This window comes from Marmota monax, unplaced genomic scaffold (genome assembly GCF_021218885.2).
Source record: "Marmota monax isolate L192 unplaced genomic scaffold, Marmota_monax_Labrador192_F-V1.1 WCK01_AAM20220418_F8-fsc00089, whole genome shotgun sequence".
Classification (NCBI taxonomy): domain Eukaryota; kingdom Metazoa; phylum Chordata; class Mammalia; order Rodentia; family Sciuridae; genus Marmota; species Marmota monax.
Window position 1 is genome coordinate 7,509,638 of NW_026694744.1, and position 24,876 is coordinate 7,534,513.

The window sequence follows — 24,876 nt, forward strand, 5'->3', positions numbered from 1 at the left end:
GTAACCAAAATGATGTTGGTAGCAGAATGCTACCTACTTAGCTGAATGAAAATACATGTTGGTTTATCTAGTGACCATACACGTGCTACAGAACATGCCTGACTCCCCACATTCTTGGGGATCCCATACAACTGCTGATCCTGGGCACATTTTTGCCTGCCCCAGGTGGTCATCAATCTGAGGATGGAAGTACGTCTTCAACCTCAGAAGTTCAGTTTGGGTCCTTGTGTGCAATTATTGGAATTTGAAACATTCCTTAGGAAATTGTTCTTTCTGAACTTCCTCTTATTCCACAGTAATTTAATCCCCTGACACTTCAAAGTAAACTTCTCTCAGCAAGCACCAAAGATGCTTCTAGCATCTTCCTCAGACATGAAAATAAATCCCTTTGCTAGGAGCTGATGGATTAGAACCAGTCAGTTGTTTAATGATGTCCATCCTTGTTCTTAAGGCACAAATTCTGGTTTGTGTTTGTTTACTATATACTCAAGTTCACCAGTTTTTAGACTTTTTGAAGAGAAAATTCACAGAAATATCACATAAAAAGCAAGAGTAATAGAACATAACAAGGGGCTTTGGAGGGTGAGTAATGCTCTGTTTCTGGTCCTGGGTGCTGTTTATACAGCATATGTGCTTTGTGAAAATTCATCAAGCTGTGCACATCTCTGTATGAATGATATATTCTAATATTTTTTAAAAATAAGCAATAATAGAACTATTCATAATAGCCAAAAAGTGGAAACAACACAAATGTCCATCAAAGGATGAGAGGATAAACAAAATGTGGAATATCCATAGAATGGAATAGTATTCAGCCACAAAAAAGGAATGAAGCACTGACACCTACTACATCACAGAGGAACCTTGAAAACACCATGCTCAGTGAAAGAGGCCAGATACAAATGGCTACACACTCCATTTATATGAAAAGTCTAAAATAGGTAAATCCATTGAGACAAAGACCAAATGAGCAGCTTCAGGAGCCAATGACTTGTATACTTTAAAATGATCCATTTTTATATTGTATGAACTTGTCCTCCATTTTCCCAAAATTTAAAAGGCAAAAATAACTCAAATGCCAGAGTCCATGAAAGAAAGCTCTTTAGGAAGGATTATCAAAGTATATCTGAACTGATTTAGCAGAGTGTTTTAAAAAGAATGAAAGCTGATCTGTCCTCTGATTCTAGGAACAATAATAACAGCTCACAAGAACACTTTCCATGAAGAGAGGACATATACAAGGAGCTCCTGCTAGCCCCAGCCCCACCCAGGCCAGGGACACGTTTACTCTATGTTCTCATCCTGTGGTCCTGGTATATAGGGTGCTCATCACGCCATCTCCAAACACTGGGTTTGCATGTGTCTCTCTTAGAGTGGTATGTTCTTTAAGGGCAGCATTCTGTATCAGGCTCTGTGTTCCTGGGACTTAGCACAGTGCTCAGGATATAGCTGAAGCTCAAGGCGTGTTTGCTGATCCCTTCAGGCCAAACCTGGGCTTCTTCCACTCCCTGCTATCACCCAGCTGACAGATAAACTTCTGCTTACCCCTGGTCTGTGAAGGTGATGAGGCGAATTTGATGCCTAGCTCTGTCTCCCATAAACTGTGGGTCTCACAAAGCCATCTATGGCCTCTGGGCCTTAACTACCCTTGATTATAAAATGAGATTAAAATTTCAACTCCACAGGGTTGTCGGTTATTAAGAGAATTATTTCCTGTTGATTAAAAGAATGTCAACCACATGAGAACATACAAGAAAGTTCAGTTCCCCTCCTTCTCAGATCACAATTTTATTTTGGAGAAGTGGGTGCTTTCCCCAGAAAGACACAGAACCCCCCCCTCCCCATCGACCCTCCCCTTCACTTACCTTCATGCCAAAGGTAAATATTGTAATGACGATTTTGAAGATCAGTGCCAGGGCCAGCTGCCACATGGCTGTGTAAACCCCAACCCCGGCTGGCCGGTCTGGAATGTCATCCACAGGCCGAGTCATGTTGGGGTCATTGATGTAGTCGCAGAGCTGGGAGGACTCAAGGGCCCCACAGTCATTGAACAGCTCAGAAATTAGCTCACTGGTGCTCTGGCGCGTGTAGGGGTTGGGGTAGGCAATGATGGCAGTGATAGCTGTCACCACGATGACCTCCAGTACCGGGTACTTCCCCAGCCTGGTGGTCTTGCGCCTCCTGCACCAGGCAATGTTGCAGCGGGTGAAGAGGGTTCCCCACAAGCCCCCAAAGACCCCAAGCAGGATGAAGGGAAACAGTTCAGCCATGTACCAAGGTGTGTGGTATTCCACGTAAAAGAGAACAAGGCGGCTATTTCCAAAGGGGTTGATGGATCGCAGTGTGAAGGCTGCCACCAAGGCTGCAAAAAATGACCTCCACAGGGTCTTCAAAGGAAAATAGTAACTGACCTGGGACAAACAAGAAGAAAATTGGAGACTGGCTAGAGAAAAAGCAGCTCAGATCCCTTCCCCTTGTGTCAGTATCTACCTGTTGGCACTTAGCAGGAAAAATACAATCTAAGACAAAAGGTAAGTGGCACATATTTCATCAGTCTAGGTTTAACTGTGACAAAAATGCACCAATAAAGATATTTAGGGAATCTATGTGGAAAAGTGGCATAGATACTATATTGATTAGATACTAATCAATATATGTTTGAGTTAATATTTTTCTTTCTTTTTTCTTTGTCGGGGTATTGGACATTGAACCCAGCGGTGCTCTACCACTAAGCTACATCCCCAGTCTTTTAAAATTTTGAGACAGGGTCTCACTAGTTGCCAAGGCTGACCTCAAACTTGCAATCCTCCTGCTTCAGCCTCCTGAGTTGCTAGAATTACAAGCATGCAGCACTATGCCTGGCTTGAGCTATGTTTTAAGAGAAGTAAAGAGCTAGGGATGTAGCTCAGTGGTTGAGGGAACACTCAGCATGCTCGACACCCACCCAGGGTTATATTCCCATCACTGAGACAGAAACAAAAATATTTACTCATAATATTGCCAATAGTGTTCACAGCACATAGGTCCTCCAAAATGCAAATAAAACTCTGGATTTGATTCTACAGACAACAGAAAGATGAAGGATTGGAAAATTCTGGCCAGCAATATATATATGGCACACGAATTGTGAATGGTTTTTACCTTTTTAATAGTCAGAAAAGAAAAAAAGCAACTTATGACATGAAATATCTATTCAAAAGAAGAACAGTTTTTGTGCCATTTGAGAATTACATGAAATTCAAATTTTGGTGTCCACAAGGAAAGCTTTCGGGGCACATAGCCATGCCCACTCATGGAGGCACTGTCTGGCTGCTTTCCTGCTACATCAGCAGAGTTGACTGGCTATGAAACTGTGTGGCCAACATAGCCTAAAATAGTTATTGTTTAGCCCTTTTCAAAAAACATTTGCCAATCATATGATTGATCCACTCAGGTTTCAAAAACAAAATAGAACCCAATTTGGTTATGAGAGAGAAGATACTATAAATCTCCCCCAAAATTATATTGGCAATATTTTTTATTGGAGCTTTATGGTTATACATAGTAGTTGGGTTCATTATGACAAACTCATACATGCATGAAAATCAATTTCAGTTCATGATCCTTCCCTTTTCCCTCCCAATCTCCCTCCCATCTCCCTTCTCCTTCCTTTACTCTACTAGCCTTCTTTTCACTCAGCTATTAATTTGAATTTGATTGGTTGTTTATGTATTCTTATCTTTCCCTCCCCCTTTCCTTTATTTTACTCTCGCTTCTGCATGTGAAAAAAAAATTCAAACTTTGAGTTTATATCACTCTTTAAAAAATACTTGAAAACATATCTAATGGTGGAAATTGTGGCTCCTCAGTTAACTGAAGGAACCTTATTCAGTACTTCTGTGAGTCTAATCTCCCAAGGGTAGATGAAGGCTTTCTGCTCTGCCAACCACCCACATATGCCTTGCCACTCAAAACCACAAATGCCCTCACTGCCCCTTCTCACCTCCTCTAGACTGAACAGCACACCTCCAATGGGAGCACCAAAGGCCACAGACACTCCAGCAGCAGCAGCAGCTGAAAGCACCTGCAAAGCAAATCATTATAAGTATGCTCTGTGCAGGTGAGCCAAAGGCAGGGGTCAGGGAATCCAGAGCCCTGAGAAGAATCCTTCCCCACAGATGGAAGCTGAGCTGGCTCACCTCACGCCTTTTGCCCTCATTTTTGCTGTACTTGGAGAACAGGCTACTGAAGAAGTTGCCACAGCAACAAGCCACATGTACCAGTGGCCCTTCTTTCCCAAGGCTCAGGCCAGATGATACAACCAGCACCAGGGTGACTGTCTTGATTAGCAGGGTCCACTTCCCCAAGTAGCCCCTGATGATAAAGCCACTCAAAATGGTCTTTATCTGAAACAGAGGACAGAGAGCAAGAATGAAAAGCTTCCAGCCATGGGTAGAAAAAGAACTGTAATGCATCTGAGCTAGATTCACTAAAGAACATGAAGAGAAGCTATCTTAGTTTTTGATGTGTCTTCAATTTGATATTACATTAACAAAAGTTTGAATAATAGTAGTCCCCACACTTACCCACAGGGATATATTCCAAGACCCCCAGTGCATGTCTGAAACCTCAGATAGTACCAAGTCCTATATATACTATGTTTTTCTCTATGCACACATACCTATGATAAAGTTTAATTTATAAATTAGGCACATAAGAATTTAACAATAACTAATAATAAAATAGAACAATTATATCAATTAGAATACATTTTCTGTTCATGTCTCCCACCCAAAAAATGTAATGGCTTTTCTATTTTAACTAAGCATTCATCTACAACTTATGACCATAACTTTTGCAGTTCTAGGAGCAACAGCAAAATCAGCATGAAATGTTTCTTTCCTCTTCATAATTTCATGGGGAGAAGATTCATTCTTACCATCGAGTTTAACAACCTCAGCATACAATACTTTTTCTTTCCATAAGTCAAGAACATTCACCTTTTCACTTAAAGGAAGGACTTTACAACTTCTCTTTGGAATATGCAAATTGCCAGCATCACTACTCTTATGCTTTGGGGCCATTTTTAAGTAAAATGAGGGTTACTTTAACAGAAGCACTGCAATTAATCTGATAACCAAGATAGCTATTGACTAATTCGAGTGTAGTGTACCCAGCATAGATAGACTGGATGATTTATGCTCCAGACAGAATGGAGGAGGAGGATAGGAGTTTTAATAATACTATCTAGGACAGTATACAATCTGCTCTCCAAATTTTTCCCTTCCATCAAATCCTACCCTCTTGTATTGGAAAAGACTGAATACAGGGAAACATCCTGCTCCATTTTCAGACTTGCTCCACTTCACCAAATAATGACTTTCTTCCTATAGGCACATATGAGCCTTTGTGTAATACATTTAGAATTCAACTGGATACTAATCTTGGTGATTAACTTTGTATACTGAAGTCCACTTCCCTAAATGGTATTTTTTTAACTGCTTTTATTTTTTAAATACATGACAGCGGAATACATCCCAATTCTTATTACACATATAGAACACAATTTTTCCTATCTCTGTATATAAAGTATGTTCACACCAATCATGTCTTCATACATGTACTTTGGATAATGATGTCCATCACATTCCACCATCATTGCTAACCCTCTGCCCCCTCCCTTCCCCTCCCACCCCTCTGCCCTATCTAGAGTTCATCTATTCCTCCCATGTTCCCTCTCCCTACCCCACTATGAGTCAGTCACCTTATATCAGAGAAAACATTTAGCCACTAAATGGTATTCTTTTGCATAGATAGAAGCATCACCAATAGCAAAATAACTTCTACCTCCAATCTCTCTCATACTTGGCTAAAATGGAGTGAGTGTTCACTGCTAAGGTAGCAATTTGCAAACCTCTAATCATAGATTAATTAGATAAGAATTCAGTGAAATTGCTGGTCAATTTTGTTTTCCCATTGTGTAATACATGATGGTACAATGTTATCTCTTATCAGTGTCATTTACATAACTTCAAAATGCCTCCTTCTGAGCAGTGCTCTGCCATCTAAGCAATTCCTCAAATAGCTATTAAAATCCTTCTCAACCTTGATGCTCATCAGAATTACCCAGCAAGTTAGGAAATATTGAGAATTGGCTCTCACTGCAGAGATCTGCTATAGTTGATCTGGGGTGCATCCAAGTATAGGAAGTTTTATAGCCTCCCCAGGTGATTCTAAAGTGCTTCATTCCTGAAAAGAGTAATACAGCTATTCCTAATTTCTTGATATTTCAGGGACAACCCTGAAACACTCTATTTTTTCACTAGCTTTTTCTACTGAACATCAGGTCAACTTTGGTGATTTTGGAAAGGTTATTGAATGAATCCTCTAAATTTAAAGGTCTGTGGACAGGACCATTTTCACCTCAGAAATTATTGATAGAGATATCTTTCTCAATTCAAGGAGAACAAGGAGAGAGTGAGGGGAAGGGAAAGGAGAGAGAACACACTTGCACACATGCACACACTTGTGCATTCCCAAAAAACTCTGAGAGCTCCTTCCTCTAGAACTTACATGAGATCTCTGAGCCATAATCAGATAGTATTTTTTGAACTAGCCTTGAACTACTAGCAGACCAACTAGTAGTGGTTAAACTAGTATCTAACTAGTGGTAGTTGGCCTGATTGAGCTTGTGCTCTAGGGAATCTGAGATCCCTTTATTTAAGGGATGTTTTATTATGCCTGCCACAATCCTGCCCTTTTGTGTTGCCTCGAATAAAATTATCTGTAATTTTTTGTCAGTTAGTTAATGTGGATTTGGACCCCAGGGTACAGTTTAAAAGCATAATACCATTTAGAAAATTACAAGCATCTAAATTACCTGAGCCTTTGCCAGCCATGACATGTGGCGAATTGAACAGTGTAATAGGTATTTTATAATTCTCTAAAATGATTTTATAAAATTGTCATGATCAAATTAGGAGCTAAAGAAGGCAAATTCATTCCCAGTAGATGCCAAAATCCAATCACCTTCTTTAATTTGAATTCGTAGAGACTGAAGCAAGCAGGGCTTTAATGCAGTGGATTTGTGACTGGGTGATGTTACCCTTAAAACCAGAACCCTTTCTGGTTGATCAATATTTGCACAAGTGTTCATGTTTTGTAAGGAACAGAAACATCAACTCAGAGTAAGTTTCTGAGAGGGAGGATGAGCACTTTTAGAAACATGCCTTGGGTTGGGGCATAGCTCAGCGTTAGAGCACTGCAGCCTTATGCGAAGGATTTCCAGCTTTGTAATGATAATAGTGAAAACTTTGCTACTGATGAGTTATAACCATACTTAATTACAAAACTTCCATTGGTTCCTGATACTTGAAAAGATTGAGGTGAACACTTTTATAAATAGAAAAATGAATCTATTACATACTTACCTATGCTTAAAAGAATGTTGATAAAAGAAGCACCCACAAACCCACTACCAAGTAGAAGAGATAAAAGAGTAAATACCCTGTTTGCCTCCCAAATGGAACCTTCCTCCTTCCCCTCACCACTTCCAATCTTTTCTCTGCCTTTATTTTCTCTTTTTGAGAGCAAAGTAACAGAGTAACAGGATTTATTAGAGTAATAGAAAGAAAGCAGAGCTACCAAAGAGGGAGGGGTCCCAAAAAAGGGATTCCCTCTCTTCCTTTCTTGACCACGTTAGCACATATGTTGTTTCAATTTGTCTGTTTGTGGACTTTATATGACTAGAATCATATTTTACATATTCTTCTGAAACTTACTTTCTTCACATGATGTCATATTTTTGTCAATGTTTCCTGTACTTTGTCACAAGAAACTTAAATGCTCAACTCAGTATTTGACTCCTTTTGAGTTCAGCTATCTCTGATAATGATGCCCACTTTAGAGAAGAAAAAGTCACAGAACCCTCAAAGACAGAGCTCACATTTGAGCTTTCTCTCTCCATGAGATCACCAGCTGAGCCACACATCTCTGGTCCTTAGAGGGGGAGGAGCCTGCCCATGGTGTCTTATGTTGCTGCTTTAGATTTTCCAATTCCCCACTGACCATCTCCTTATTTTGGAAAGGCCTGAGTCAAAACACTGACTGGTGGGCAGTGGGTTCATAAAATGGGATGCCAATGATGATCTGTCCTTTCTATTGTCCAGGGTGCCTTAGGCTTTGGGCACCACATAAAATACAGTCACTTTTATATAACACCTGATTTGAAAATGCAAATTGGTCCCAATGCTATTCATATATTAGAGAGAAACTTGAGCATAAAGGAAAGTTTGTGCCTGTTAATACACAATTTCCTCCAGAAAAAAAAAATATGAGGTGAATGCAGAAAACTGCACCCAGTTGAACAGAGCCATGTAGAAAAACAAAAATTGCACATATTTCACACATGTACCAGTCCATGTGCTAGCCATGACTGTCTATACCTGACATCACAACTTCCCCTCTGATTTCAGATCACCCTCAGTTACGGTTTGGATCTGGAATGTCCCCCAAAGGCTAACTGTTCTAAGTTTGGTCCCCAATTTAGCAATGTTCAGAGGCAGGGGTCTTTGGGAAGTGATTGGATCATAAGGCTTCTAACCTTATCAATGGATTAATCCATTGGCAGATTGATAGCTGAATGGGAGGTGGTGGAAAATGTAGGAGGTGGGACCTACTTGGAGGGAATGGATCCATGAAAGCAAACCCTTGAGGACTACATCTTGTCCCCAGCTTCTTTCTTTCTCTTTGATTCCCAGCTGCCATGAGCTGAGCAGCTTCTCTGCCATGCCCTTCTGCCATAATGCACTGTCTCACCACAAGCCCAAAGGAACAGAGTCAGCTTACCATGCACTGAAACTTCTGAAACTATGAACCAAAATAAATATTTACTCCTTTAAGTTGTTTTCCTCAAGTCACAGTGATGAAAAGCTGACTAACATACCCTCCTTCCACCCCTTTATAGGAACTCATAAGCTGCATCCCTTACCCACTTCCATAAACACACATCAAGTTTTTTCAAGAGTGAAACACAATCGATCAACAAATATATGAAACAATATTCAACATCTCTAGCAATTAGAGAAATGCAAATCAAAACTACTCTAAGATTTTATCTTACTCCAGTCAGAATGGCAATCAAGAATACAAGCAACAATAAGTGTTGGCAAGGATGTGGGGAAAAGGTACACTCATACATTGCTGGTGGGACTGCAAATTGGTACATCCACTATAGAAAGCAGTATGGAGATTCCTCAGAAAACTTGAAATGCAACCACCATTTGTCCCAGCTATTCCACTCCTCGGTCTATATCCAAAGGACTTAAAATCAGCATACTACAGTGACGCAGCCACATCAATGTTTATAGCACAGCTCAATTCACAATAGCTAAGCTATGGAACCAAACTAGGTACTCTTCAACAGATGAATGGATAAGGAAAACATGGCATATATACCCAATGGAATATTACTCAGCCTTAAAGAAGAATGAAATTATGGCATTTGCAGGTAAATGGATGGAGCTGGTGCTGAGCAAAATAAGCCAATCTGAAAAAAAACAAAAGCCGAATGTTTTCTCTGATAAGTGGATGCTGATCCATAATGCAGCCAGTAGGGAAGAATGGAGAACTTTGGATTGGGTAGAGGGGAGTGAGGGGAGGGGAGGGAGGGTGGGGGTAGGAAGGATGGTGGAATGAGACCGACATTATTATCCTATGTACATGTATGATTGCATGACCAGTGTGACTCTGCATCATGTACAGCTAATGGAAGAAGTTGTGTTCCATTTGTGTACAATGTGTCAAAATGCATTCTGCTGTCATGTATAACTAATTACAACAAATAAAAAAATAAGTGACATATGTATTGTAGAATTTACATATTTTTTAGCCATTTGACATGTGTACCACTGCATTACTACTATTTTTATTTGGGTCCTAATTTTTAAATCTGTGTCACTGGGGAAGTTTTTTTTTAATGCTGTTATTTTAATAATGTCCTTCATGATACAAATTTGTTAAATTCTTTTTTCCTAATTGCTACACATTGCTCTGTGAGCTTTACACACATTATCTCATTTAAAACTCAAAATGGACCCAAAAAGTAGAGTGGAAAAGTCTAATGGTTGTCTTCCACTGGGGAAGTTTTTGAGTGTTGTGCCCTTCTAGCCCATTTTTCCCATAAACCCATGGTTTCTACTGTGCCATTCTGCACAGCAGTAATTTTTCAGAGTACATATGTCTCATTATAGCAGAATTGGCTGCACTGAGGAAACAGGATGGTAATACATCTTGTTTTTTTAGTTCCTGAAGCAATATGTTAAAATAAACCATCAAAATTCAGTGTGGCATATTGACTGTTTCTTCTCTTTTCTGAAATAAGACCATGTTGAATTTTTCCTGTGACCATCTTTTAATCACTCCACCTCTTTCTGTAAACTAGCTGGACAATAGTCAATATGGGAAGGCACCCAGAAGGGTATGGATCCATTGCCATGACTAGCCCATAACTCCATCTCTAAACTCACTATCTCCACTGCCTGTGGGCATTGCTGAAGTGCCAAGCCAAAGCAGAACTGAATTGCATTGATTAAATGAAAATATAAGAACTTCAAACATTATTTCTGGCAAAAATTTTCATTGTCTGGGCTTTTTTGGGAATCAGCTCAGTTATCATTATTCTGCCCAGTCAATCCTCCTAGCTTTCAAGTTCAGTCTCAGGTATTCTCCTTGATGGATGAGGTCACTTCCCTCCTACCCTGGTCACATAAAAGTGCTGAAAACATTTTACAAGAACTCTATGTTCACAGGGCTACATTCCTAGTGCATGCACTGAAAGAAGAATTAATTTTTTCAAGATTGCTATTACCTTGTCACCAGAAGAGCAAAATGTGGCAAAGGAGTTTGATGTTCAGTAAATGTTCTCAGCAATGATCCTCCAGTATTGTCTGTTTTCACATTACATCATAAATGCACTTATGAGTTATTACAGTGCCACATTTATGTAGATGATTAATGAACTCTGATCTCACATGCTACAGAAGTTCAGTCTGCTTTATAAAGATAGACATTTAATCATCTAAGACCCAACAGAGCAAAAATCCTGAAGATAAAGTATTAATCCTGAAGTCAAATTTCTGAGTTCAACTCACAGTTTACCAGCTTTAGTGACCTTGGGCATGTTACTTAACCTGTCTAGCCTTTAGTTTCATTGACTGTTAAATGAAGACTGATAGTACTTACCTCATAGGCTTATTGTGAGGAATAAATGTGTTGACAGATGCTAGATACTTGAAACTGTGCTTGGCACTACAGTGCTACACAATTATTTGCTACTCTTATTATTGGTACAAAAGAAATTCAACCACAACTCACCTCTGGTATACCAGAACCACAGGCATATGGCGCAAATACACGCACCAGGGAGACTGCCAAAAATGCAAACAGCAATGCCCACAGAATGTACATTAAGTAGTTCAAAATGTAAGCGCTGGCACCCTAAACAACAGACATAAAACAAGAAAGAAAACATGAGCCACAGCAGATCTGAGCAACTACTCAACCCCACACCCTCCATCTTGAGATGGGACTGAACTGGTTTACCCTGTCCCACATAAACAAAGGGGCCAGTGTTGGATTTGTCATTTTTTGCTATTCCTACAGTCACTACACGCAAACAGCACCCAGTGTTCCTCCAGGAGTTGTTTACACCTACCTTCCACTGGGTGAAATCTTTGCAGTAATGGAAACCATGAATGCTGCTGAGTTGTAAATACCACTTGCGCTACAGTTAATAAAAGGTGTGACACAGAAAACTCTGCCTCCAAGACTTGGGAAGATTTGTTTTGTCTTGTCTGTGGTGGGTTGGCCTCTCCTAGCTTTCATTACAGCCACACCCATACCACAGCAAGACACTGCATTGCCAATGAGTAAGCTTCAGAACTGTGTTTTGGAAGACGGCTCCTCTAAGTATGGTTCATGGACCAGCAGCATCAGCATCACCTGGAAGCTTATTAGAGCGGCCCCACCCCAGAGCTGCTGAATCAGACACTATGGGCTGGAACTCAGCTCTGTGTGGTTTAACAAGCTCTCTGGGCGATTCTCATGCACACGAACATTTGAGAGGCACAATTTGAGTGGAAATGCTTGATCATCTCCTTCAGAATAATTCACTGAGCCATTTACTCCAAATTATCTGATGTGTGGAGAATGGTTTCTCAACCAAAAACACAGTCTGGGGTCTTTGGGTCAAGGACCTGATCTGCTGAGTGGAGACCTCATTTTTTTTAGGCCTCAGCTTCTATCACCATCTGGATTACTCAAGTGAGGGGGAAAAGAAAGAGAGATCACCTACAAGTTTGGCCACGGCCACAGCCACATGTGTGCCTATTAAAAGCAGCAACACATTCCTGGAAGCTGCACTGCAAGCACATATTCACACCCTATGTGGTGAGCAATCAGACTGAGGAATACCTTTCACCCACTTAAATATGGACTTTTTGGGGAAGCTAAAAATAACTTCTCACTCCTGCAAACAGTAATTCTTTGAATCAAAGTATAAATCTGAAAATCAGTTGAAAAGATCGACAGCCATATTTCCCCTCAAATGTATATTGTGACTATGAGAGAAGAAATAAAATATGGAAGCCAGCCAATCCTGCCTGCCCACTACCACCAAACCAGGTAGAGAATTTCTTCTTGAAAGTAATGGAGAGCATTGAGAATGTGTGAGATTTCAAGATCCCTGTCTACTTATGAGATGTGAAAGAATAAATTTTCAATTCCTCTGAGACAGAGGTTTAGCAAAATGGCAAAGTGCATTCCAAATGTCTTCAGCTGTGGTAAGTGAGTCAGACAAGAACAAAAAAGTGGGGAAGGAAGGAGATGTACAAATACAATACATATATCTTCCAAGCATAGTTCTACCTTGTAGAGTCCTCCCAATACCACTAATGTGAAGCTTGGCCACCAAGTGCCGTCACCTGGCTTTCTGATTCATCAATGACCCCTATTCATTGTGGTAACCACTGAATTTAGTAAGAAGTTAATGCTTTCCAGAGCTAAGATTTTTATAAAGATCTGAGGCCATAATTGCCAAGAAGATAAGCACTGGATCTGTGCATTACCACAAAATTCTCTATGCCTAGACATTTTCTTCATAGAAGGTCCAGAAACATCCTCTGTAATGCAGTCATAAAATGCAATGGAGGATGATAACTGAAACCACAGTGAGATACCACTTCCCACGTGCTAGGCTAGGAATAATAAAAAAAAAAATATTAGCAAGTGTTGGCAAGAAGGTAGACAAACTGGAACCCTCATACACTGCTGGTGGGAATGTAAAATGATGCAGCCACTTTGGAAAACATTCTGGAAGTTCCTCAAAAGATTCAACATAGAGTTCCCATCTGACCCAGAAGTTCCACTCATACCCAAGAGAAATAAAATGTATGTCCATGCAAAAATTTGCACACAGATGTTCATAACAGCATCATTCAGAGTAGCCAAGAAAGTGGAAGCAACTCATGTTCATCAACTGATGAATTGATAAATAAAAAGTAGTCTATCCATACAATGAAATGTTGTCCAGTCATGAAAAGGAAGTACTGGTTCATGCTACAACATGAAGAAACCTGGAGAACATTATACTCAAGGGACACAAAGGGCACATTATACGTGATTCCACTTATGTGAAATGTATAGAAGAGGCAAATCTATAGATAGCTAGTAGATTAGTGGTTACCTCAGACTGGCAGGTTGGGGGAACATGAGAGTGACTACTCATGGGTACAGGGTTTTGAGGGGAGAGGTTATGAAAATGTTCTAAAATTCGATTATGGTGATAGTCACATAATCTGTAAATATACTAAAGGCCATTGGATTGTACATTTTAAATGAAAGAACCATATGAACTGTAAAGTATCTCATTAAAGCTGTTATTTTTTAAAATGTAACATCTTTTCTCCTCTATTAGAAGGCATAAAAATCAACACTGGTTCTTTAGCATGATCAAAAACCACCCTTGGTAAGAAAAAGGCTTTTACATACATAAATAGACACACATAGACACACACATACACACACACACACACACACACACACACACCATGTACAAAAAACAGTAGAGAAGTATTTTCTTCCAAGTGAAGTTTCAGAAGTAGCATTAGAGCTAGAAGAAAACAAGCCATCCTAGAATTATACCAGGGACATCTTAAAACTGAAAGCAAGCAAGCACAGTGGCTGTGCCTATAACCCCAGAAACTTGGAAAGATGAGACAGGAGGATAGCAAATTCAAGGCCAGCCTGGGAAGCTTTGCAAGAAACTACCCCAAAATAAAATAAAAAGGGCTGGGGTGTAGCTCAATGGTAGAATCCTTGCTTAGCATGCACTGGGCCCTGGGTCCCATTCCCAGCACTGTGGAAAAAAGAAGGAAAAAGAAGGTAGAAAGCACGCGCATTCACGTATCACAGACTGGTGGGGATTCCCAGCCAGGCCCCTGCACAGACACCCACCTCTGACTGATTCACCAACAACTCTGACCACTTCTGCCACAGGGGGCACTTGTCCCTGTCCTCAAAAGTAGTTTCATTGGATGTCCAGCAGCACTGCTCATGGCTGTACCAGAAGGCAGACAGGCAGACTCCTTCCTTCAGGTCCGTCATCCAGTCGACTGCAAGATCGATGACCCCAGCCAAAGTGCCTAGAAGAAGCAGCACAGCCATTGAAAGGAGTTGTTCTACAGGGCAAGGGGACCATGCAACAGGCAGCAACCAAGAACATGGCAGCCACAAAGGCCCAGGTACCAGAGAGAACATGAGCATATTGTAGGGCCGCCACTGGCATTGACATAGGAAACCTCTTTCATTAATCAGCAAGTCACCTGAATACCTGTGGTGTGGGCAAGGCAGTTCCCCCACCCAATGGGAGATACAGAGGACTTACTGGCTTACACCAGGTAGGTTACACTCTTATCTCACATTACCAGGGTCAAGGGGCTTTGGGGATTCATCCCTTTCCAAATTTTCAAATAGGGAATATTCTCCATAAAAGATACAACCCTCTTGGTGGCTGCTGGGGCAGGACCTTACAATCACACACAGTAACATTTCTCACAGAAGCATGCTAATTCAGACAAACTGGAGGCACAGCAACAATGCCAGCCTCACACCCTAAAATGAGTAAGGCTTTGCCACCAAATACAAACTGCACTCGAGAAAACCATATTTATTAGAAGTTTCTGGACTTTTAAAATTATGGATAAGGGATTGTGGGTCTATATAAGTCAAAACTTATTTCAAAGGCTGTTGGAAATGGGATAAAATAGAATGTGCAGTTGAGTGGCCCACAAAAGGCTGCCTCGGGTTACTTTCCAGAATCACCCATTCTAGTCTGTTATAAAAACAGTGCGTGTTTTCAGGCTTCTTAATACTTCAAATTTTTACTAGATCCTTATTACAGAATTGGTTTCACATCACTGCCAAAGGCATCCACACCAGCACTTCCCTCCTCCAACTCTGGAAGCTGCCTGACTCAGTTCTAGGACCCTTCCCTGCTTAGGCCCTGGATCTCCTTCCTCCTCACTTCTTAACACCTCCCCTTTCCCCTGCATTTCACCCCTCCCTTTCTGATGGCTCCTTCTCATCAGCATTTCAGCTTTAAGAAACAAAGCAATCCCTTCCTGGGCCCACTTTCCCATCCAGCCATCATCCTATCTCGTTCCTTCTTTTCTCAGTCTCATTTCCCCTCAGCCTAATTCATTCCCTCCGTCTACCAGGAGAATCCTATGCAGCTAATGGCAAAGGCCTGTGCTCGTCTTTATCTTCCAGAAAAGAATCCACAAACTACAACCCACAGGCTGGATCTGGCCCACTGACTGTTTTTGCAAATAAAATTTTATTGCAACACAGCCATACCATACAATTACGTACTGACTGTGGCTGCTTTCAGGCTACAGTGGCAGAATTGAATTGCTGAGGCAGGAACTGTATGGCCCACAAAACTGAAAATATTTACTCACTGGCCTTTTAAAGAAAAAGTTTGCTAAACCCAGGTTCAGACCTCTCGGCATCATTTGACATGCTAACACCCCATTCTTCTAGAAATGCCTCTTTCCTTGGCTCCCACAATATTGAACTCTCCTGGTTTCCTCCTAGTTATCTGTTTTTCTCTACCTCCCCTGATCTTTCCTACTCCTCTAAGCAACTTCTAAAAGGTTCATTTCCTCAAAACTTGACTCTAAACATTTCTCTTTTTATACTGTGCTCTCAACCTTGGCAACCTTATTCACATCCTTCCATTTGCTACTGAGCTACAATAACTACACAACCCAGCTGCCAGTCTCCAATGCACACAGCAGACATCACCAATCAATTGTGACACACTCCACTGGATTCACCTTCACAACCCTTTTGACATGCCCATGGCAGACACCACTAATTAATCATGACCCACTCTATGGACTCATCCTCACAGACCTTTTTAATAGAGCCTCAGGAATCAAAACCAATGAATAGGAATCATCAAAGGACAAGAGTATAATTGCCTTTTGGGTCTATTGGCTATCTCTGCTCCAACTCACTGCTTCTAATGCTGAAATCAAGGAACTTTTCCCCAGCCTCAGCTCTGTTCCCAGCTGGGAGGAGATCCCTCCACCCAGGGACTTGTGCCAACTAAAAACCTAAATAAACATCCCCTTTCCAGGCAATCATCACATCCTCACAATTCCTCCTCTGAAATCTCTCTTAAATTGTTCCATTTCCCTCCTTCTCCACCACTTCTGCAGCCATTCAGACCAACATTCTGGAATCATTTTTGGCTGGGCTGTACAAGGGTTTGCTCTCTGGTCTCCCTACTCCAGCCTTGCTCCCCTCCAATAGGTTCCCCACACTGTGGTCAGACAGGCTTTCAAAAACTCCAGTCTAATCCATGCCACCACACTTCCCACATAGAGGAAACCCTGCCATAGTTTCCCATCATTCTTGGGAGAACACCTAAATCCTCAACAGATCTCAGAACCTGCCAGCTGGCCATTCATCTCTCCAGCTTCATCTTTTTTCTAGCACTAACCCCCTATGACCTGCCCACTTAATGTTCCTGAACCATGCCAGGCTGTCCTCTCTGCACCACCTCAGCAAGCACTGCGATCCCCCTGACCAAGCAATCTCCTGCTTATTTTCCAGATGCCAGAATTTATATCACTTCCTCACAGAACTCTTCCCTGATTTCCTAAGTCTGGGTTAGATATACTTCCCAAGTACTGCTGTGGCAGTCTGTCCTTCCCCCATCACCATACTTCTCACATCCAGATATCATGATTAGCTAGATGTGTGTGTGTGTGTGCACGCGCACACGCACACACACGCAGCACATGTGTTTGTACTTCCACTAGTTTATAAGTGGTGGAGGAAAAGGTTTTGCTGTATAGTTTTTGTGTCACAGGGTAAGTCAGGTCAGTCATCCAGACCCTCTATCTACTTCAAGTGGGCACAGACCCTATCTGCCCTATTCATGGTTATATCTGTCAGGTGCACAGTTGGAGCTATATATTCATGCTAAATGAATGAGTGTGATGTGTAAATGAATGGAAACATTTTTTAAAAATCCTCAAATCCATTCATTCACTTAAAAGAGTGTTTATTGATCATCTGCTTACTATGTGCCAGTCACTAGGCCATGCACTGTGGATACAGCAGCAAACAAAACAGAGCCAAGTCGCTGTCTTCGTGGAATTGCACCTTGTAGAGGGAGAAAGACACTAGCCAAAAACAAGTACATCAGGGGCTCCATTAGAGGACAATAAATGCACCTGGTGTCAGTGGCTCCCAGCAATTTGGGAGGCTGAGGCAAAAGGATCCTAAGTTCAAGGCCAGCCTGAGCAATTTAGCAAGATCCTGCCTTAAAATGAAAAATAAAAAGTGTAGGGATGTAACTCAGTGGTAGAGCACTGGCCTAGCATGTGTAAGGCCCTGGATTCAGTCTCAAGTATGAGGTGGGGGAAAAGTGATAAGTACTAGAGAGAAAATATAACACCCTAAAATGGTGTAGCCACTTCAGGAAACAATCAGGCTGTTACACATAATATTAAACACAGAGTTACCATTTGACTAAGCAATTCCATTCCTAGGGATATGCTCAAGAGAAATGAAAACATTCATCCACACAAAGACTGGTATACAAATATTCATATCAATGTTCAAAATAGCCAGAAAGCAGAAATAATGCAATTATTCATCAGTGGATGAAAGGTAAACAAAATGTGGTCTATCCATACAATGGAATAAATATTTGGAGATAAAAAGGAATGAAGTACTGATACATGTTATGACATGGATTAACCTTTAAAGATTATGCTGTGTGAAAGAAGTTAATCACAAAAGATCACATTGTGTGATTCCATTTATATGAAATTTTCAGAATAGGCAAATATATAGAGACAGAAAGAAGATTAGAGATGACCAGGGATGAGAGGGGAGGCTGGTACTTGATAGTTCAAGGGTCTTTTAGGGGCAATAAAATCATTTTAAAATTGCTCATAGTGGTGGTTACACAACTCTGTGAATACACTAAAACCAAAATTCTACACATAAATGGGTTAACTGTATGGTATGTGAATTGTATTTCAATAGAGTAGTTACATACATACATACAGCAAGTAAGGGGGATAGGATAGGCTCAGAGAGGGAAGGATGTGATTTTTAAAGAGATCAGAAAAAGTTTCAAATGGAAAATGATATTTGAACAAAGGTGTAAAGAAGGCGAGGGGAGGGTACTTCAGAGATGCAGAGTCAAAATTCAATGATCAGCCCAAATTGCATCACTTTTCATTCATTTATAATCACATTATTCCACACCCAATCTTTCTTGCCAGTCCTGGTTCTGACTGTGCTCTGGTCGATCCTTAGCTTTGTTGCATGATACAACAGCGACACCCAGTGGTGTCTTCTGACAAATGCTCTGCAGAAGAGATACAGCTGCACTTCCCCATCATGGGAGTCCAAATAAAATGGTCAGGGTGCCTGTGAGGGGAGGACTGGCCAGGCACTGCGATGCCTGAGTCCTCTCCACCAATAGAACAGTAGGAGAAAGGCACAGCTCACTATATTTCCCCTCGATGTGCATCCAAATCAAAAGAACATTTAAGCCACCTTTGTTCTCCATATCCTCCCATTCCTGCCCTCCTATATTCATCTGCTGATTTGCTCATGGGATCTGCTTCCTCTGTGGCTCTCATCCCTGGCTTCACATCAGAATCATGGAAGAAAAAGGACGGAGTCTGTACTTAATGCCAGGAAGTTCTCTCCGGAGAGGCTGTTTAATTGAAGCCCAGGCAGCAGTATATATCTTTTAAATTCCCCAGATGATTCCTCCTAAAAGAACTGATGGAAATTAGATCACAAGTGAAGCCAGCTGGTCAAAATCAGATACATTAAAGATATCCCAATGGGGCCCCTAGATTAGTCAAAAAGTCTAAGCTGTGCCATTTACTTCGGCAAGATGCCAGAATATCGATACTGAGTCTCTTCATTTCCCCTATTAATTTCTCCTTCCTAGGAGCCAAGAGTAATGATACACTGCAAGGTTTTATGAATTTCTTCTACATAAAGGCATCAAAATTCACAACAAACTCCCACTCTGCCCACTTTCAAAGGTCTTTATAGAAGCAGTCAGGTAAAATTGGTAGCAGAACACTATGTCCCCAAGACCAATTCCCTTTCTTGGTGGCTGTAATCATCATACACTGGAAAACACCACCAGGGGAAGAAGGATGGAACTGAAGAGATGGATAGACAGCCACTGTAACTAGTAGGAAAGCAAGCTCCCCTCCCTACCCCAGACATTTCTTCTAGGCTCTTTGTGGAACATGGAGGCAGCCCAAGCAGACAGACCTCTTGCCTAGCAACCATGCCCTGCATACAATTACCTTTGGCATAAATGAAAGATTCCCCAGCAATCAAAATCCTCTGTAATCACAAAATTATATCTGTGCCCTGTTAGTGTTCTTTCTTAGAGAACTTACTATATTCTGCCTGTATTATAGTCAATTTTAAAATCATAATTATTAGGTTGCTATATGTAGAGGATTTTTATTAAGGGGCTTTCTATATGTTGGGCTCATTTAAAAAAAATTCTTAGACATTAACCTTCACAGCCTCTTAAAGGAAAATAAGTTTCAGGCAACAATTTCCATGGAGAGCTGGTACATTTGGTTTGAAAAGGACAGGTTTTCCCTCCAAATAGTCATCCATTTACTTTGAAACATCTACTGCTCACAAACATGGCACTGGGATTACAAAAATGAAGGACGCAGTGTCTCTGAGAGTCAGAACAATGTAGGGGATGGAGGTACACTGCCTGGGCCCACCTCAGATATTGTGGGTATCTAGTATTATTTTGAATGCAGTAGGACATTTACAGTTCATTTCAGGGTTTACCAGTAGTATTAAAAGCCAGTCTCCTATGGTGTTTGGTGACTAGAGATAAAAATATTTCCATATTTTGCTGCTTCTACATAACCAAGTATAACAGATATGAACTGTATACTTTCAGAAAACTATAGTGTGGTAATCACCCACTGCTCTGTGTGGGAAGGGCCTATCAATGCTAAAATCCACAGCTCTCCAGAAGCTATGTCTTGGGTTTGATGATAGATTTTAAGCTAAATATATGGTCATGTACTTAGCTCATAGATATTTCAAGTAATAAATCCCTTGTGTTGGGGGTAAAAGAGAAACACTCCATACCCCAAATATCTTCCCAAAGAGTTGGTGTTTAGAGTTTCAGCATCTCCAGCTTTCCCTAGAAGTCCTGCATATTCTTCCACGTACCTGCCAGCAGACCAATGAGCAGCATCACCACCCATCCTGACCATGCATCCAGCAAACTCTTGATGAACTCCCATATGGACTCCTTGCTTTTGCTTGTTATCTAGAAACAAAGCAGACACAGCAGTTGATTGGAACACATTTTCTAATCCATGCTTCTTCCCTAAAATAGTTTCCCTGGGAAACAGAGTGATTGAGAAAATGAATGTAATTAAGCAACTAAATTCCCAGTTACATTATTCTTTCAGTAATGTACCACAGTGATCGAATGGGCTTTCTAATTCACAAAGCTATAAAGATGCCATAATAGTCTCCAAAGAATTGGAGGACCAAAAAAATCACTTAATTAAAAAAACATACTAAATATGATTTGCTCTTTGATTATTTAAAATCCATTCTGAAGGGAGACATTGATTCAGAGTCACCAATTTGAATGTGAGTTACTACTCTAACTTATGTTTTAAGGTCTGTTCATTAAAAAGTCTATTGAAATAGGCTTCATTTCCTACTTTCGTTTTCAAGGTTAAATTTTAATTGCTAGAACTTTGAATCAGGTAGTGTAGATCACAGTCGCCACAGCAGATAGATACATCTCTGCATATGGTAAGAACACCCCCTTTCCTCCTGTATTAAGAGAATCCTATATTCCTCTGAGATCATCATCCTCCTCACAAACCTTCAGATCAGTGGTCAGCAAACATTTTCTGTAAAGGGTCAGAGAGTAAATATTTTGGCCTCTGCAGGTCAAAGGGTATTTGTTGTATCTACCCAATTTTGCCACTGTAGCACAAAAGTGGCCACAGATAATATATAAATGAATTCCAATAAAACTTTATTTATAAAACAAGGTGCCAGCTGGCTTTGGTATGAGAGCCATAGTTTGATACTCTTGCTCTAGGGTGAAGGCTGCCCCATTGCCATGTTTTTCCATGTTGAAACCCAGAGGCTACATCATTTTTGTGCCTAAACAAGATTACGTTACATATTCCCTACACATCTCTCTTCCTCCTCTGAGCACTCACCACATCATTTGTTCCTCATCTGAAGCTGCTCTCCCTGAGGTCACTGATGGCTCCTATATTGCTGGTACACACCTAATTTACATCTCTGTGCAGAGGACCTTGTGAGCAGCCTCCTCCTCTCACTTGGGACCACTCTTGGCTGGTTCCCCTCCTTTTCTTCTACCCACTTCTTCTAAGCATCTGTCTCTGGTTCTCCCACCTATCTCCCCCACATCTACTGTATCTTGACATTCCCAGGGTCCCAACTGCCTCTTTACTCTCTATGTACCTTGGCTACCTTGACCATTTCTAAAGCTTCAGCATCCACTTACATGCCAAGGGCCTTCATTCTCTTTCCACAGCCCTAGCCTCATCCTTGAACTGTAGAATTCTATTTCCCAACCCCCGACCCACCTGCAGGCCAGCCAGGCAGCTCAGACTCAAAGCATAAAAAGCAGAACTCCGGCCTCCCTCTGCTATTCACCCTCCCCTTCCCTTCTTCTCTTCATCAAAGGCACCACTGCACCTGTCTGGCCACAGCCAGGTGTTCATTGATGCCACTCTGCTCCTGACCCCAATACCTCCTGTAAAGTCTGTCCATGTCTCCTCAGAATGTCTCTTGCCCATGATCTCCTTTCCTCCATTAGCACTCCACTGCTTTGAGTTAGAAGTCTTTCTTTCTCCTGAGCTAACTTCAGAGTGTCCTGCTTCTCTTATTGTAATGCATCTTTATTGTATTCTGTGGCCATCGACAAAAAATACAAACCCCTCTCCATGGCCCACTTGGTCATTCCCAACATGGCCCCATTGCCCACATTTCCAGACTCATCCCTAGTCCTCCCCTTCCATAAATCCTTCACCAGACCCTAGCATCTCCCTCAATTGCCCAAATGGGCCATGTTGTTTCATGCCTTGGCAACTTATTTTTTTAAAAAGTTCACTAGTGATGTTTAGAATCCTCTCCCCTCTCTCTGACTAGCAAACTCTTAGCCATCCTTCAGGATCCAACTGATATGCCTCCCTCTCTGAAAAACCCTTCCCTAACCATCCCTCCTAAATGATCCCTTGGATACATAAATGAATTGTGGCCCATTCCAATATATACTGATAGCCAACTGGATGCCAAGCACCATGATAATGTGTTTTCACACACACGCACAATTTCATTTATTCTTTAGGTATAATTACCTCCATTCTCATGAATAAGAAAACTGAGCCAAGGAATGGCACCCCCAAAGTTACCCAGCCTAGAGGTGGCAAGGGAAGAATGTGTCCCAAATTTATGTGGTTCCAGGGTCCCCTCCTTGCCTCCACACCACATTCCCTCAGTCTGACATAGTTTCCCACCCAAAGCACCTGCTATTATAATTCCCTTTTTAAATCTCTGGCTTTCCCATTAGCCTTTTTCTTCTTTCAAACCTAACCTGCGACCTAAGCCCCAGTTCCATAACTTGCATATGAAACATGGCACAGCCATTGCAGAGATCCCCTTTGGCATGGCCCTTACAAATGCCACCTACCTTTCTGTGTCTGTCAGTGTCCCGTGACTTCTCCCTCAGCCAGTCAATGGTGTGGAAGTCCTCATAAGTCCCCACATCAGGGAATGGCTCGTCAAGGAAATCCATCAGGTTTCCAGAGCCACTCATCGCTCCTGCATGGACCATGCTAAGTTACACCTATGAGAGAAAACTGGCCATTAAAAACATAAGCAGGACTTCTACTTGGACACTGCAGAAGAAGAATCATGGGCTCTGCTTTCTCATATAAGAAAATATTATTTCAGGATAGGCATTGCTGCTGTCATGGAATATGAACACTCCTAGGAGAATTCTGGGAGAGGTTCCTGAGAGTCTCTTCTTGCCTGAGCCTCACTTCCTACACATCTCTTCCCGCTCTGAGCACTCTCCACATCATTCCTCATCCTCCCCCAAAGCTGCCTTCCCTGGATCAATACATAACCTTGTTTTATGTGGGTTTCTGTTTAATATGTATTGTTGATTAACATTGAACTCACAACCAATAGCACTATCACTCATGCCTGAAAAAGTTTCTCTAACATATATTTTCTACACAAGGCACATCAGAATCTTCTCACAATAAGAAATGCTAGATGGCACTCCAGTATTGCACTTCAGGGCCATTTTAAACATCAAAATTACCAAAAAAAAAAGCAGAGAAATGTGGAAAATGTGGTAATAAACAGAATACTAAAAGTATGAGGGTGGAATCAGAAAGGCAAAGGGTCATCTTCTCTGACCTCAACTGATAGCATGTGCTTTTGGCAACTCAAGCCTTTTGCTACTCTACATATGCCTGTCTATGAATGACCTTGAAAGCAATGCAAGTATTGACTTTGGGGTGCTATATTTTGGATCTTAAATGTCCTCTAAAAGCTTATGTGTTGAAGGTTTGGTCCCCAAGGTGGTGCTTTTGGGACCTGGTAGAATCCTTAAAAGGTGGGGCCTTGGGGCTGGGGTTGTGGCTCAGTGGTAGAACATTTGCCTAGCATGTGTGAGGCCTGGGTTCGAGTCTCAGCACCACATATAAATAAAATAAAGGTCCATTTACAACTAAAATAAATATATATTTTTAAAGGGGGGGGGCTGGGGATATAGGTCACTCGCATGCAAAAGGCCCTGGGTTCAATCCCCACCACCATAAAATAAAAAGAGGTGGGGCCTCGTGGGAGATCCTTAGGACACTGGGGGTATGGCTCCTTTCTCCAACCCCCCTGTCCTGGCCATGAAGTGAGCAAGAAGTGAGTGGCTTTGTTCCACCACACAATCCCTCCATGATGTGCTGCCTCACCACAGGCCCAAAGCAAGGGGACCAATTGATTATGGACTGGAACTCCAGAACTGTAAACCAAAATAAATCTTTTCTCCTTTAAAGTGGATTATCTCAAGTGTTTTGTTATAGTGACAGAAAACTGACTAACACAGGGGCTACAAATAAATTTTAGCAAATAGGCAAAGTTGCAAATAAGGAGTCTGCAATTGAGGATCGACTACACATATTTATGGAAAACCTCAAGTGAAGCAAAAGGAAGGTCACAAAAGGTGAGGGATAAAGAGGC

At 41.4% G+C, this 24,876-nt stretch overlaps 1 protein-coding gene across 2 annotated transcripts in view; it reads right to left on the reverse strand.

The window, feature by feature from the left end:
- The window catches only part of Clcn4 (chloride voltage-gated channel 4), a 71,789-nt gene that overhangs the window by 22,374 nt on the left and 24,539 nt on the right, over positions 1-24,876 (reverse strand). For both annotated transcript variants that reach the window (XM_046424279.2, XM_046424280.2), the window contains exons 3-9: positions 23,321-23,476; positions 20,803-20,902; positions 14,491-14,678; positions 11,353-11,475; positions 4,179-4,385; positions 3,983-4,063; positions 1,866-2,411 (exon numbers count right to left, since the gene is read on the reverse strand). In XM_046424279.2, coding sequence (XP_046280235.1) covers positions 1,866-2,411; positions 3,983-4,063; positions 4,179-4,385; positions 11,353-11,475; positions 14,491-14,678; positions 20,803-20,902; positions 23,321-23,464 — 1,389 coding nt within the window. In that variant the 5' untranslated portion in view covers positions 23,465-23,476. The remainder of the gene's footprint in view (positions 1-1,865; positions 2,412-3,982; positions 4,064-4,178; positions 4,386-11,352; positions 11,476-14,490; positions 14,679-20,802; positions 20,903-23,320; positions 23,477-24,876) is intronic.